This window comes from Bison bison, unplaced genomic scaffold, assembly GCF_000754665.1.
Source record: "Bison bison bison isolate TAMUID 2011002044 unplaced genomic scaffold, Bison_UMD1.0 scf7180017864261, whole genome shotgun sequence".
In the NCBI taxonomy this organism is placed as follows: Eukaryota; Metazoa; Chordata; class Mammalia; order Artiodactyla; family Bovidae; genus Bison; species Bison bison.
In genome coordinates this window covers 441,006-453,462 of record NW_011494833.1, presented here as the reverse complement: position 1 = coordinate 453,462, position 12,457 = coordinate 441,006, and the positions used below count along the sequence as shown (strand labels likewise).

General features: G+C 47.9%; 1 protein-coding gene across 1 annotated transcript in view; it reads right to left on the bottom strand.

The window, feature by feature from the left end:
- Positions 1-843, bottom strand: part of SLC25A37 (solute carrier family 25 (mitochondrial iron transporter), member 37) — a 48,227-nt gene extending 47,384 nt beyond the window's left edge. The window contains exon 1 of the mRNA XM_010848214.1: positions 385-843. Within this exon, the coding sequence (XP_010846516.1) occupies positions 385-594 (210 nt within the window). The 5' untranslated portion in view covers positions 595-843. The remainder of the gene's footprint in view (positions 1-384) is intronic.
- Between the last annotated feature and the right edge of the window lie 11,614 nt (positions 844-12,457).

Sequence of the window (12,457 nt, the reverse complement as noted above, 5' to 3'; positions counted from 1 at the left end):
GCCGGCTCCGTCTGGAGCCCCGCCGCCACCGCCGAGGCCAGCGGTGCTCTCGCCTTCTCCTCGCCGGCGGCAGCGCCGCCAGCAGCCTGGGCCTGGAACTCGGCGGGAGCGGCGAAGCGGGGCGCCGGCTGGGGCACCCTCGTGGGCGCGGACGGGGGGGGGGTGCCCCCGGGGGCCCAAGCGCACAGCGGAAGGAGCTACGCGGCGCACTCCCAGGCGCCCCGGCTGCGCGCGCCAGCTCCCGGTGGGACCCAGGAGATCCGGGGGGCGCCGCGGCGCTAAGGAGAGCGCGGTTGCGGAGGGCTGCTTCCAGGCGGCTCCCGCGCGGGATGCATAAGCACACGCGTGCGCTCGCCCGTTCTCTAAAGTCTCCTGGCGCCTCACCTTCACTGAGTCTACCGGGTACATGACCGAGTGCTCCAGGATCCCGGCCATCGCTCCGGCTGTCATGTGGGTGGATAAGGAGGCGCTGGTCGGCAGGTTCTCATAGTCCTCCGACCCGGCGTCCTTGCAGCCGCCGCCGCCATCTCGGCTGTCCCCATCCATCCTGCGCGCCCTAGCCTGGCTCCCTACGCCGCCGCGGCGTAGCTCCATTCGCCGGCTCCGCGCGGCGCGGGAGGCTGCAGGAGGCGGGCGGGGCGGGGAGGGGGCGAAAAACTTCACTTCTTTAAAGTGGGAACCACCTCCCCGGTGCTGCGGGGCCTGACGCCATGGCGGGCTGGGGTGGAGCAGAGGGGCCGGAGACACCAATCACTGAAAATGAAGAGACGGGCTGCGGCCGCGCCATTGGTGTGCAGGATAGTGGGGACCCGCCTCCCTGTGTGACGTAACTGTCCAGTGCAAATTTCCAAGCTACCGGACGGGGGCGAGAGGAGGACGTGGGGTGTCCCGGGAAGTCGTCTTACCTCCTGGTGGGGTGGTGCTGCCTGGCTTGGAGCAGGCCAGGGGGGCAGCTGCTGGGAAGGGTCACCCGGACCGCAGAGGGGGAAGTGCTTGCGGCTGGAGGGGGATCCGGAACAGCGGCCAGTCTACCCACAGACCCCGGGATTTTGTTGCCAACAGTATTGCTCAGCAAGCTTTGGCATTCCTCGGGCCTGGAGCAGCTAAGTTACTGCGAATGTCATTTATAGAGCAATTATTGTGGCTGGAGGAGGAGTGGGGGCGCACGTGGGGGTGGATGGAGTTCCAGAATTGAGGACTCACTGCGCGATACGAGGGGTGCACCTCCTTTTCTGCAGCACAAGAGCATGTACCGTGGAGGGAACAAAGTGAAATCTCGAGATGCTGCGCCAGGCTGCTTCGTTGGCGCGAATACTAAAGTTTTTCTTTCTCAAAAGAAAACACGTGATTCGTAGAGCAAAGTTTATTCCTCCTTATTCTCACAAAGGGGCTAAAGCCACACAGCCCTGGACTGGTGAAGACGATAAATGGTCACCAGGATGAAGCCCTTCTGAATGGGCACCTTCAGCACGTTTTCCTCGGGCAGGAAAGGCTTTAAACGCCTGGCCTCACAATAGAGAGAAAAGTGACGAAGAGAGTAAAATCTTGCAGCATTGCATCTGCCTGAGCTTCCCCGGTGGTACAGTAGTAAAGAGTCCACCTGCCAAGCAAGGAGACCCGAGTTCCATCCCTGGGTCAAGAAGATCCCCTGGAGGAGGAAATGGCAACTCACTCCAGTATTCTTGCCTGGTAAATCCCATAGACAGAGGAGCCTGAGGGGCTACAGTCCATGGGGTCACAAAGAGTTAGACACAGCTGAGCAACTGAGTGCACATGTATAGTTCTTTAAAGACTCGGGTCTTCTAGTTCATAAACTCATCCCAAGCTATTAAATATCTTCTTAAATAAAGTGTAACCCAGGTTACTTTATTGTAACCTAAATAATAATGTCTTCTCCATCTGGGAGGAAGAGGGAGGAATCAAAAATTAGGGGAGTAACCTGTCTGTTTATCTAAGGCTCCCTGAAATGTGTGTCTAAATGTGCATGTTCTGGGCTTGAGATTTGGCTTGAGCTGATCAACTTTTACTGCATCTTATCCGTAGAAGACTTCTAGTCAGGAAAGCTGTTCCTTGAGATATGAAAGGGTGGGGGAGACCCTGAAGACGCTGTATCTCCTCCTTGGCCTCACCCTGGTCCCAAGATTCGAGTCACAGTCACCCAGACAGCTCCCCGGGATTTGAGATTCAGTGATGTGAACAATGTCAATAGAGGCTTCAAGACCTAGGGGACTGTTTCTGAATTTTCAGTAGCTGCCAATAGTTGCTCCCAAGAGAAGTGCTAAAGATGGGATAGGTAAAAACAAGCTCTGCATTTAGTCATTCCTGGAGACAAATTTCCCTGCTTTTGCTAAAGGTGATTTTCAAGAAACACTGGTTAAAACCTGTTGATACTCATTTAAAAATAGATACCCTTTAACCAGTAAGTATTAACTCATCATCTCACTTCAGTGACCAACACTCTGAAAATACAGGATGCTCTTCAAAGCATTGTTCATAGTAATAAATAATTGGAAACAAGCTAAGGGTTCAACTAGAGAGGAATAGCTGAGCAATTACGATACTTGTGTTAGTGAAATATTATGAGGCCATTAATTGTGGTTATGCAACAACATGGGAAATAATTATGATGTAGGTAAGAAAACAAAGCAGAGTTCTATGAACACTACATTCACCAAGATGTAAATATGCACATAAAAAGAGTGAAGTGGTTATGGTGATAGTGATGTAGGATTACAGTTACGTTTACTATATTTTTCAGACAAACAATGCTTGTATTGTTTCTGTAATTGAAAAACATATAAAGAATGAAAGTGGATCATTCTTTGTAGGATCTACTCTCTCGATGGATGAGAAAACCCCTGAACTCTGCAGTGGTGATATTGGTGGAGAAAAGTCAGCCCGTAGATGCTTAAATGCACTCTTGGCATTTGTGAACATCCTCATAATCTTCACAGACATACAATTTTTAAAAAATTTCATTAAATGTTAAGCTGAAGCATTTAGAAAATCTTCAAAATATTTATTATGAATATTCAGTATTTTTTCTCACCAAATGTGGTAGTTATAGTGGTTTGGCCCTCAATACCTTAAACTTCTTCTTGTACTGTAGTGGCTAGAAAATTTAAACCACATTTCTTGCAGTTGGAGTCTGCTGCTGCTGCTGCTAAGTCGCTTCAGTCATGTCCGATTCTGTGCGACCCCAGAGATGGCAGTCCCCTGGCTCCCCCGTCCCTGGGATTCTCCAGGCAAGAACACTGCAGTGGGTTGCCATTTCCTTCTCCAATGCATGCAAGTGAAAAGTGAAAAGTGAAGTCGCTCAGTCTTGTCCGACTCCTAGCGACCCCATGGACTGCAGCCCACCAGGCTCCTCCGTCCATGGGATTTTCTAGATATGACTTAAATTCTGACAGCTGAACTAGAGAGTTCTGGGAGGTGGAAGGCAAATAGAGACCACCATCCTGCTGTTTTGCTGTTGTATGCTGCCTAGCAAAATCCTAGACCCTTGGATCAGGAGCAGTTGGGGTGGGCAGTGGCTTGCCTATTACAATAGCATCACAGTGTCTGGACCCCAAGTTCATGGATGTTGAAAGGCAGTTGTGGCAATGGGAGTGGCAACAGGGAAGGTGGCAGCACCATAGCTTCCATAGGTGGCCTCCTACACCTTGGAGGATTTGGTGGGGCTTCCCTTAGGAAGCCAGTTACGAGTTGTGAGTCTGAGAGTCATCTCTGGAGACCCCGCCTAGGTTTCCCATTCAGCAATATTCTGTACAGTAACAAATGGGCATCATAATGAGGGAGGTATCTCTGGATGTCAGAATACAGTGGCCAGCCCTGGTGCTCAACCTCTGTGGAAGGCCTGCTGGGAGGGGGGTGACATCCCCCAGACACTGTGACCCAATGCTCTGGCTCCACTGCCAACAAGAAGGGAACATCACAGGGATGCAGGGACAGAGCTGTGATCCTGCCCTGCGGGGTGAACCAGGAGACTTGGATGACTTGCTGGTTCCAGCTGAATCTTAGGTAAGTTCCTGAACGTTGAAGTTCTGAAGATGTCTTTGGTTCCCAGCTGCCTTCACCCAACTGGGAGTCCACTTAGAAGCAGGAAGCCACAGAGAATGTAGGGGGAATAGCACTTGAGTTGGAATCACAGACATGTTCAAGCTTGGGTTCCACCTCTGACCAGTTGTGTGACTCTGGCCCTTTTGGTTGGCTTGCTTCCACACCTGCTGACGATGAACATTAGTGATTAACACGTTGTTATTCAGTGGCTAAATCATGGCTGACTCTTTGTGGCCCCATGGACTGCAGCACACCAGGCTTCCATGTCCTTCACTCTCCCAGAGTTTGCTCAGACTCCTGTCCATTGAGTCGGTGATGCCATCCAACCATCTCATCTTCTCCTCCTACCCTCAATCTTTCCCAGCATCAGGGTCTTTTCCAGTGATTTGGCTCTTCACATCAGGTGGCCAAAATATTAGAGCTTCAACTTCACCATCAGTCCTTCCAGTGAATATTCAGTGTTGATTTCCTTTAGAATTGACACACAGTGAAAGAAATACAGAAACAAAAAAATACAGTAAAAGCCTACAATGAATTATATATAATTTGAGAGTGTTTGGAAGAAGGAAGACAGAAGGGAGTTAACGCTACACAGCGAAGACATTCAGGCTTTCTCCAAAATCTTGCTTTTCTCACAATAATTACTCAAGTCCTGACATCTGCCTACCCACTCATGCAATGCACGTATATATTAACACTCTGCCCAGAATTTAGTCAATGCAGTGTCTTCCCCTGGGGCTCTAGAATTCCTCTACCAGGGGCGGGTGGCGGGGAAGGGGTGCATGGAGGAACTGCATGGTGTGATGTCTCCTAGAGCATAGTGTGCTGGGTACCTGGTGTGGCTGTGCATTTTGCTTATTTTTGTTTTGCAATGTGCACTCCTCCACATTTTCCTTATTTTTAAGTCAAGGGTTTATGTTGGGAGGGCTGAGAGGGCCACTAGACATGCAGGATCCCTCACTCATTTATACATCTGGCCCTGTAATCCCAGAAGCCTTTGCTTTCCCAAGGACAGCACTGTCTTTGCTGAGGAAGCAAGGACTGTCCTAAAAGCTATATCTGCAATTCATCCTTAGGGATGTGTCTCCTCTTGAGACCGAAGAAGAAATGGAGCCCGCCCACCAAATAAGAAAGGGGTGAGGGCAAGCCTCCAGGCACAGAAGACAGAGAGTTGCCTCTGTTTACTGGTCTTCCTTTTATAAAGGATGGTGACAAGAAAGGGTCAGAGCTAGAGGTTTAATCAGGGAATTAAGTGTTGCCCAGCTCCACTGGACAGTGAAGGAGAGAGAAGCCTGGTATGCTGCAGTCCATGGGGTCACAGGTTGGACATGACTTGAGTGAATGAACAATAGCAATCTCCCAGGAGCCTGCCAGTTTGTCGCAGACCCTGCTGCTTAAGCCCCTTGTGATAAGGCTGGAACCCCTTGCTGTGATACATGGTGGGATCCACAGACTCCCCGTCTTGTGGATTCCTGTGCCATTCTCCCTGGCAGCTGCCCCCTGCACTTTCATGGATGAGGCTCAACGATGCCAGTTGCCCCCTCCTCACATCATGGTCTCTGCACTGTGGTCATTTCCACTGTCACTCAAGAGCCCATCACCTAGTGGATGTCTCAAGGCCCAAGGGTGGAAGGGGGAGCAGGGGGGAGAAGAGCCCTGAGGCCCCAGTGGAAGCAAAGTATTGGCTCAGTTTTGGGTAGGGTGTGCCAGAACGGTGTGTTTGCATGGTGATCTTGGGCCCTGCATGGCCACCCACCGAAAGAGGTTGCACCTGTAATCTTTCCCTCTCCTCAGCCTTTTCCCACAAATATACTGAGTCCTTTGTAGCCTAACAAAATCCCTCTTTCTGGCTCCACACCTTAAACTATTGCCCTATTTTACTCCTCTATCTTGAAGTCCCCAAAAGAATGATTGCCTCAGCTACCCTTCCTTTACTAGACTCCTGAAGACTTCCTGTGGTTTTTATCTCCTGCACCTTTCTAAAGAAGCTCTTGAAAAGGTCACCCATGACCACACTTCCAGATCAGCCCATGTCTCCCAGCACAAACCTCTCAACCCGGCCTCCCCTGGAATTCCTCCCTTATTTCCACTCTCTTCCTGCCCTTCTAACAATGCTCTCTGCCTCCTTCGCCGCCTCTCCTTCCCCATAGGATGTCCTCAGCGCCCCTTATCTTCCCTTTGGTCCTCGCTTCAGTTTCCATTTTCCTATTCCCAACCCTGGCTGGGCTTTCAATTCTGACCATTTCTCTGCACTCCAGTCCCATATTTTCTTGTGCTTCCCAGATACCTCAGTCAGTTCAGTTTCTCAGTAGTGTCCAACTCTTTGCAACCCCATGGACTGCAGTATGCCAGGCTTCCCTGTCCATCACCAACTCCTGGAGCTTGCTGAAACTCATGTCCTTTGATTTGGTGATGGGTCTTTTCCAATGAGTCAGTTCTTCACATCAGGTGACCAAAGTATTGGAGCTTCAGCTTCAGTCCTTTCAATTAATATTCAGGACTGATTTCCTTTAGGATTGACTGGTTTGATCTCCTTGCAGTCCAAGGGACCCTCAAGAGTCATCTCCAGCATCACAGTTCAAAAGCATCAATTCTTTAGTGCTCAGCTTTCTCTATGGTCCAACTCTCACATCCATACATGACTAGTGGGAAAACCATAGCTTTGACTATATGGACCTTTGTCGGTAAAGTAAGGTGTCTGCTTTTTAATATGCTGTCTAGGTTAGTCATAGTCAAGGAGCAAGCGTCTTTTAATTTCATGGCTGCAGTCACCATCTGTAGTGATTTTGGGGCCCAAGAAAATAAAGTCTGTCATCGTTTCCATTGTTCCCCCCATCTATTTGCCATGAAGTGATGGGACTGGATTCCATGATCTTAGTTTTTTGAATGTTGAGTTTTAAGACACCTAGCTCCACCTGAAGCTCAGACAATGGAGCAGGGTCCTAGGGCTATCATCACAAAACACCCTAAATGGGCAGCTTGAAACAGCAGCATCATACTGTCTCACAGCTCCGGAGGCTAAAAGTCCAAGGTCAAGGCATCGGCAGGGCCACCCTCCTTCCAAAGAGTCTAAGGAAGTATCCTTCCTGACCTGTTCCTAGCTTCCTGTGGCTCCCTGGCAATCCTCGACATTCCATGGCTTTAGATGTATTATTCCAGTCTCTTCCTCCGTTGTCACGTCCCTATTTGTCTCCATGTCTACACGCACATTTCCTTCTTCTTTTTTTCTATATTTATTTATTTAATGTATTTATTTGGCTGCATCAGATCTTAGTTGCGGCGCAGGGGATCTTTGTTGCATCATGCAAAACGTTTCATTGCAGGACAGAGATTCTCTAGTTACGGCGTGCAGGCTCAGTACTTGTGGCACATGGGCTTAGTTGCTCTGTAGCATGTGGGATCTTAGTTCCTCTGTAGCATGTGGGATCTTAGTTCCCCAACCAGGGATAGAGCTTGCATCCCCTGCATAGGAAGGCGGATTCTTAACCACTGGACACCGGGGAAGTCCCCATTTCCCTCTTCTTGTTAGAACAGCAGCCATAGTGGATTAGGGGCCCGTGCTACACCAGGATGACTTCATCTTAACCTGATTGTATTTGCAGAGGTATTTCTAAATAAGACCACAGGTTCTCAGCAGACATGCATGTTGGAGGGGCACTACTGAGCTCAGGACAGGGAGGTAGAAAGACTAAAGCTACAGACCGAGGTGGGAGATACCTGGGTTCCAGTCCTGACTCAGATTCTTTGCCCCCAGTCCTTTGATCTGTGAGAGGAGGAGCTGGACCCAAAGAGGTTCTGATTGCCCTCCAGCTGAATCTTTCAGATCTAAAACTGAATTCATAATCTTTCCTCCTACTTGGTAACTCCTTCTAATGCTACCTTTTCCTGTACATTTTACTTCTGTTTTACCAAGTGACAGATCTGCAAGTTCAGTCATTTCTGACTCTTCTCCTTTTGGATCCTTTCAACCAGGGGAAGATCAGGCCTCTGAGAGAATGTCACTTACAGCTATGGTGACTATGTAATTTATCATCCAAACTGGGATACTTTTTGAGTGACAAGGGGCATCTGTGAGCATTCCACTAGGACAGAAAAAGGTAGCTTTGGAGAAACTAGGATATGGTCACCGTACTTCTAGCCAGACCTTGCTTTTCCATCCCTGAAAAGTGAAAGTGTTTGTCACTCAGTCGTGTCCAATTGTTTGGGACCCATGTAGTGTAGCCTGCCAGTCTCCTCTGTCCATGGAATTCCCCAGGCAGGAATACTTTAGGAAGTACCCATCCCTGAACATCCTCCCTAAACCCATGGTCCTACACCCTCCAAAGGGAGGGCTCTTCAGGTCTCTACCTGTCAAAGGTGCTCATTTCTCAATTCAGATGCTTCCCCTTCCAGGAAGCCTTCTCTGACCCTCAGAAGTGAGCTGAACCCCACCACTCTTTCATGCCTCCTTCATGGCTGTCCCAACCTTCCTTTTATTCTTACAGTTATATGGTCTTAAGTTCCTTGAGGATGTAAATTGAATGAACAATCAAGATTTATTGCAGTAATAAGCGTTTCCTTCAAAGGAAGTCCATATTCCTATAAAATAACATTAAAATTGTGCATGCATCTGTGATCTCCAAGAAGTTAAACCATGTTGTACCATAGATCCCAAGGCTCTGAACACAGAAAGTTGGTGGAGAAGAGAGAAAAAGGGGACATTTGCTTTTCTTCCAAAGCACATGTCACAAATGCTAAAGGAAGGTGCTACACTTTTCTTGGGAGTGTGGATTTGCAAAGCTTGAGAAGTAGAAGAGACTTGGAATATGACAAAGCCTATAAGCCCGTGGTCAGAGCAGCCTGGCAGGCTACAGTTCATGGGGTTGCAAAAGAGTCGGACAGAACTTAGTGACTAAACAACAACATAAACCCAACCCACAAGTGACCAAAGAAATCTAACAGGTAAAATAACTTGTCCACGGACACAGGAGTGCATAGTGGCAGAATTGGGGTAAAAATCCAGGTGTTCGATTCAGTACTTTTTCATTCACCTGCTTTTGAAATAACCCTGGAAGCTGATAAGACTCCTTTATTGCCGTCATTAGTCTTATCTGAGATGCCTGTTTGGTAAAAATCAATAGTCATCAATGCTCCTCTCTAGTCATGTTGACATGACACAGCACATTAGCACACGGCCATATTTGCCAGATTCCACAGGGCAGTTTGAAACTGAGCCCTACCATCATTAAGAATTTGTTGGGCTTCCATGGTGGTTCAGTGGTAAAGAATCCACATGCCAATGCAGGAAACACAGGCTCGATCCCTGGTCCAGAACGGTCACACACGGAGCCACAAAGCCTGTGCGACACTACTATGCTCTAGAGCCCGGGGTCCACAGCTTCTGAGCCCACGCCCTGCAACTACTGAACCTGGCACTCTAGAGCCCGAGCTCTGTAATAAGAGAAGCGACTGCGTTGAGAAGCCCGGGCACCACAACTGGAGAGTAGTTCCTGCTCTCTGCAACTGGAGAAAAGCCCACACAGCAACAAAGACCCAGCACAGCCAAAAATAAAATAAATAATTTTTAAAAAATTTTTGGGAAAGGTAAAGGATTTGGTGTTCATGATCCTCCAGGAAGCATAGTTGTCATATTTCCAGATGGCTGAGCATAGCGGAGGAGCTCCTTAGGAGGTGATATTCCCATATCTGGAACCTCCAGGGCCTGTTCTTCCCATGGACAGATTCTGGTCTTTCAGTTTCAACCTTAAGGTCATTTCCTCAGAACAATGTAAACCTGTCCCACAGTCTCATTTTTAAAATCTTGATTCTTTTTATTTGCTTTTGTTTTGGCTGCCCTGGGTCGTCTTTGCTTTTGCTCAGGGTTTCTCTGGTTCCGGTGAGTGGGGGCTACTCTTCATTGCAGTGCGTGGGCTCTAGAGCACAGTCTCAGCCGTTGTGGCACCTGGGCTTAGTGGTCTAGCGGCATGTGTGATCTTCCCAGACCGGGATAGAATCAGTGTTCCCTCATTGGCAGGTAGATTCTTTAACCACTGGACCACCCAGAAGCCTCATGATCATTTTCTTTAAATGTATAGCACTGATTACTTTCTTAAATTATCTTATTTGATTATTCTGTTTCTTGCTCTCTCTTTCTATTTCACACACACACTGTAAGTTTCAAGGAAATAGACACTGGATATCACATCTTCACAGCTCTGTCCTCGGTGCCTAACACCATGCCTGGCACAAAGTAGGCTCTGACTGAATAAATGCAAATGAATTAATAACAATCACCTCTTCCAGGAAGCCCCCCTGACCCTGAAGCCCTCACAACTTTCTTCACTGAACTTCTCTAGGACTGTGTGCTATCTCACCTTCAGGACATTTATCACTTACTTCGTTGTACTGTAGTTTGTTTCAGTACACATCTTAGTCCCTCATCTGGATCCTAGGTCCTGGAAAGCAGAGTCTCTGGTTTATGCTCCTTTATAGACCCAGAACCTAGCACAGATTCCCGCACAAAACAGGGCAGCAACTGGCTTGTGTTTAATCAATCGAGGAGGAAACAGAGCATAGCAGAAAAGGTGCACTTTGAACTCAAAAGTCCTGACTTATCACTTACTACCTAGCTGTGTGTCCGTGGAAAAATTACTTAGCATCTCTGGGTCTAGTTTCTCAATTGTAAAATGGACACATTAATTCCTATGTTGTAGGATTAAAAAAGAAATATAAAGAACACTTTATACGTATATGTGTGTGTGTGTGTGTGTGTGTGTCTGTGTGTGTGTATATATGTATAAATATATTTGGGGGCTTCTCTGATGGCTCAGTGATTAAGAACCTGCCTGCAGTGCAGGAGATGAAGATTCGATCCCTGGGTTGGGAAGATTCTCTGGAGGAGGAAATGGCTACTCACTCCAGAATTCGTCGTGCCTGGAAAAAAAAGAGTCAGACACAATTTAGAGACTAAACAACAGCAACAATATATATATTCAGAAATGTCATTTCCCCATTTGTGTTTGACTAGTGTTTGTCAGCTCTTACTGTGGCCATGGACATTTTTCATAGCATGCTAATGTTCATTAAGGATTTTCTATCTCTTAACCAGCAGTTAATTTTGTTTTTTAAGAGTTTTTTCTTTTTTTTTCAAAAATGCTAGTCTATAACATTTTTATCAAAATGTTTTTGATACATGCAAGCATATTTAATGAGGGCATGAACACGACTTGCTGTATTTAACAGCAGTGCCCAACATTTTTGGCACCAGGGACCGGTTTCATGGAAGACAGCTTTTCCACGGGCTTGGGGCAGGTTTGAGGGTAGTTTGGGGATGATTCAAGCACATTACATTTGTTGTTCACTTTATTTCTATGATGATTACATCAGCTCCACCTCAGATCATCAGGCATTGGATTCTAGAGATTGGAGACCCCTGATTTAATAGACTTCTTTTTCATATGATAATTGCTTGCTTGCTCAGTCGCTCAGTTTGTGTCCAACTCTTTGTAACTCTATGGACTATAGCCCGCCAGGCTGCTCTGTCCATGAGATTTCCCAGGCAAGAATACTGGAGTGGGTTGCCATTTCCTCCTACTGGGGATTTTCCTGACCCAGGGATTGAACCCACGCCTCCTTCGTCCCCTGCATTGCAGATTCTTTACCACTGAGCCATCAGGGAAGCCCCCATAAGATCATGCTGCTGCTAAGTCGCTTCAGTCGTGTCCGACTCTGTTCGACCCCTGAGATGGCAGCCCACCAGGCTCCCCCGTCCCTGGGATTCTCCAGGCAAGAACACTGGAGTGGGTTGCCATTTCCTCCTCCAATGCATGAAAGTGAAAAGTGAAAGTGAAGTCTCTCAGTCATGTCCGACTCTGATCGACCCCATGGACTGCAGCCTACCAGGCTCTTCCGTCCATGGGATTTTCCAGGCAAGAGTACTGGTGTGGGGTGCCATTGCCTTCTCCGCCATAAGATCATAAAAAGGACCAATTCAGATTCTTACCATTTGCGTCAAGTTCACAAAAGTCACTTCAAAGAGCTATAGCCTTCTCTCAAAGTGCATCAGTTTGGTGTGAGTAAAGCATGTTTCTTTTAAAAGGCTGTGCACTTACTCAGGTGTGAGGTTTTTTACAATGTTGCACGTTTATCCAGAGGGAAATACAGAGAGGCTGCTCTGTCGTTTAATCACCTGGGCTGTGACAGCAGTGTGCTCATTTAATCTCCGTGTCTCTCCATTCCCAGATGTTTGGTGTCCAAGTCATGCTAAGCAACGGCAGCTTGTTGAACTCTGGAGAGTTTTCTTTATTCCTTCCTTTCATTCTCCCTTCCTTCGTTCCTTCTATCCTTCCTTTCTCCCTCCTTCCCTCCTCTCCCTTTCTTTCTTCCCCCCAACCTCCCCCCTCGCCACCCCCCCCCACCC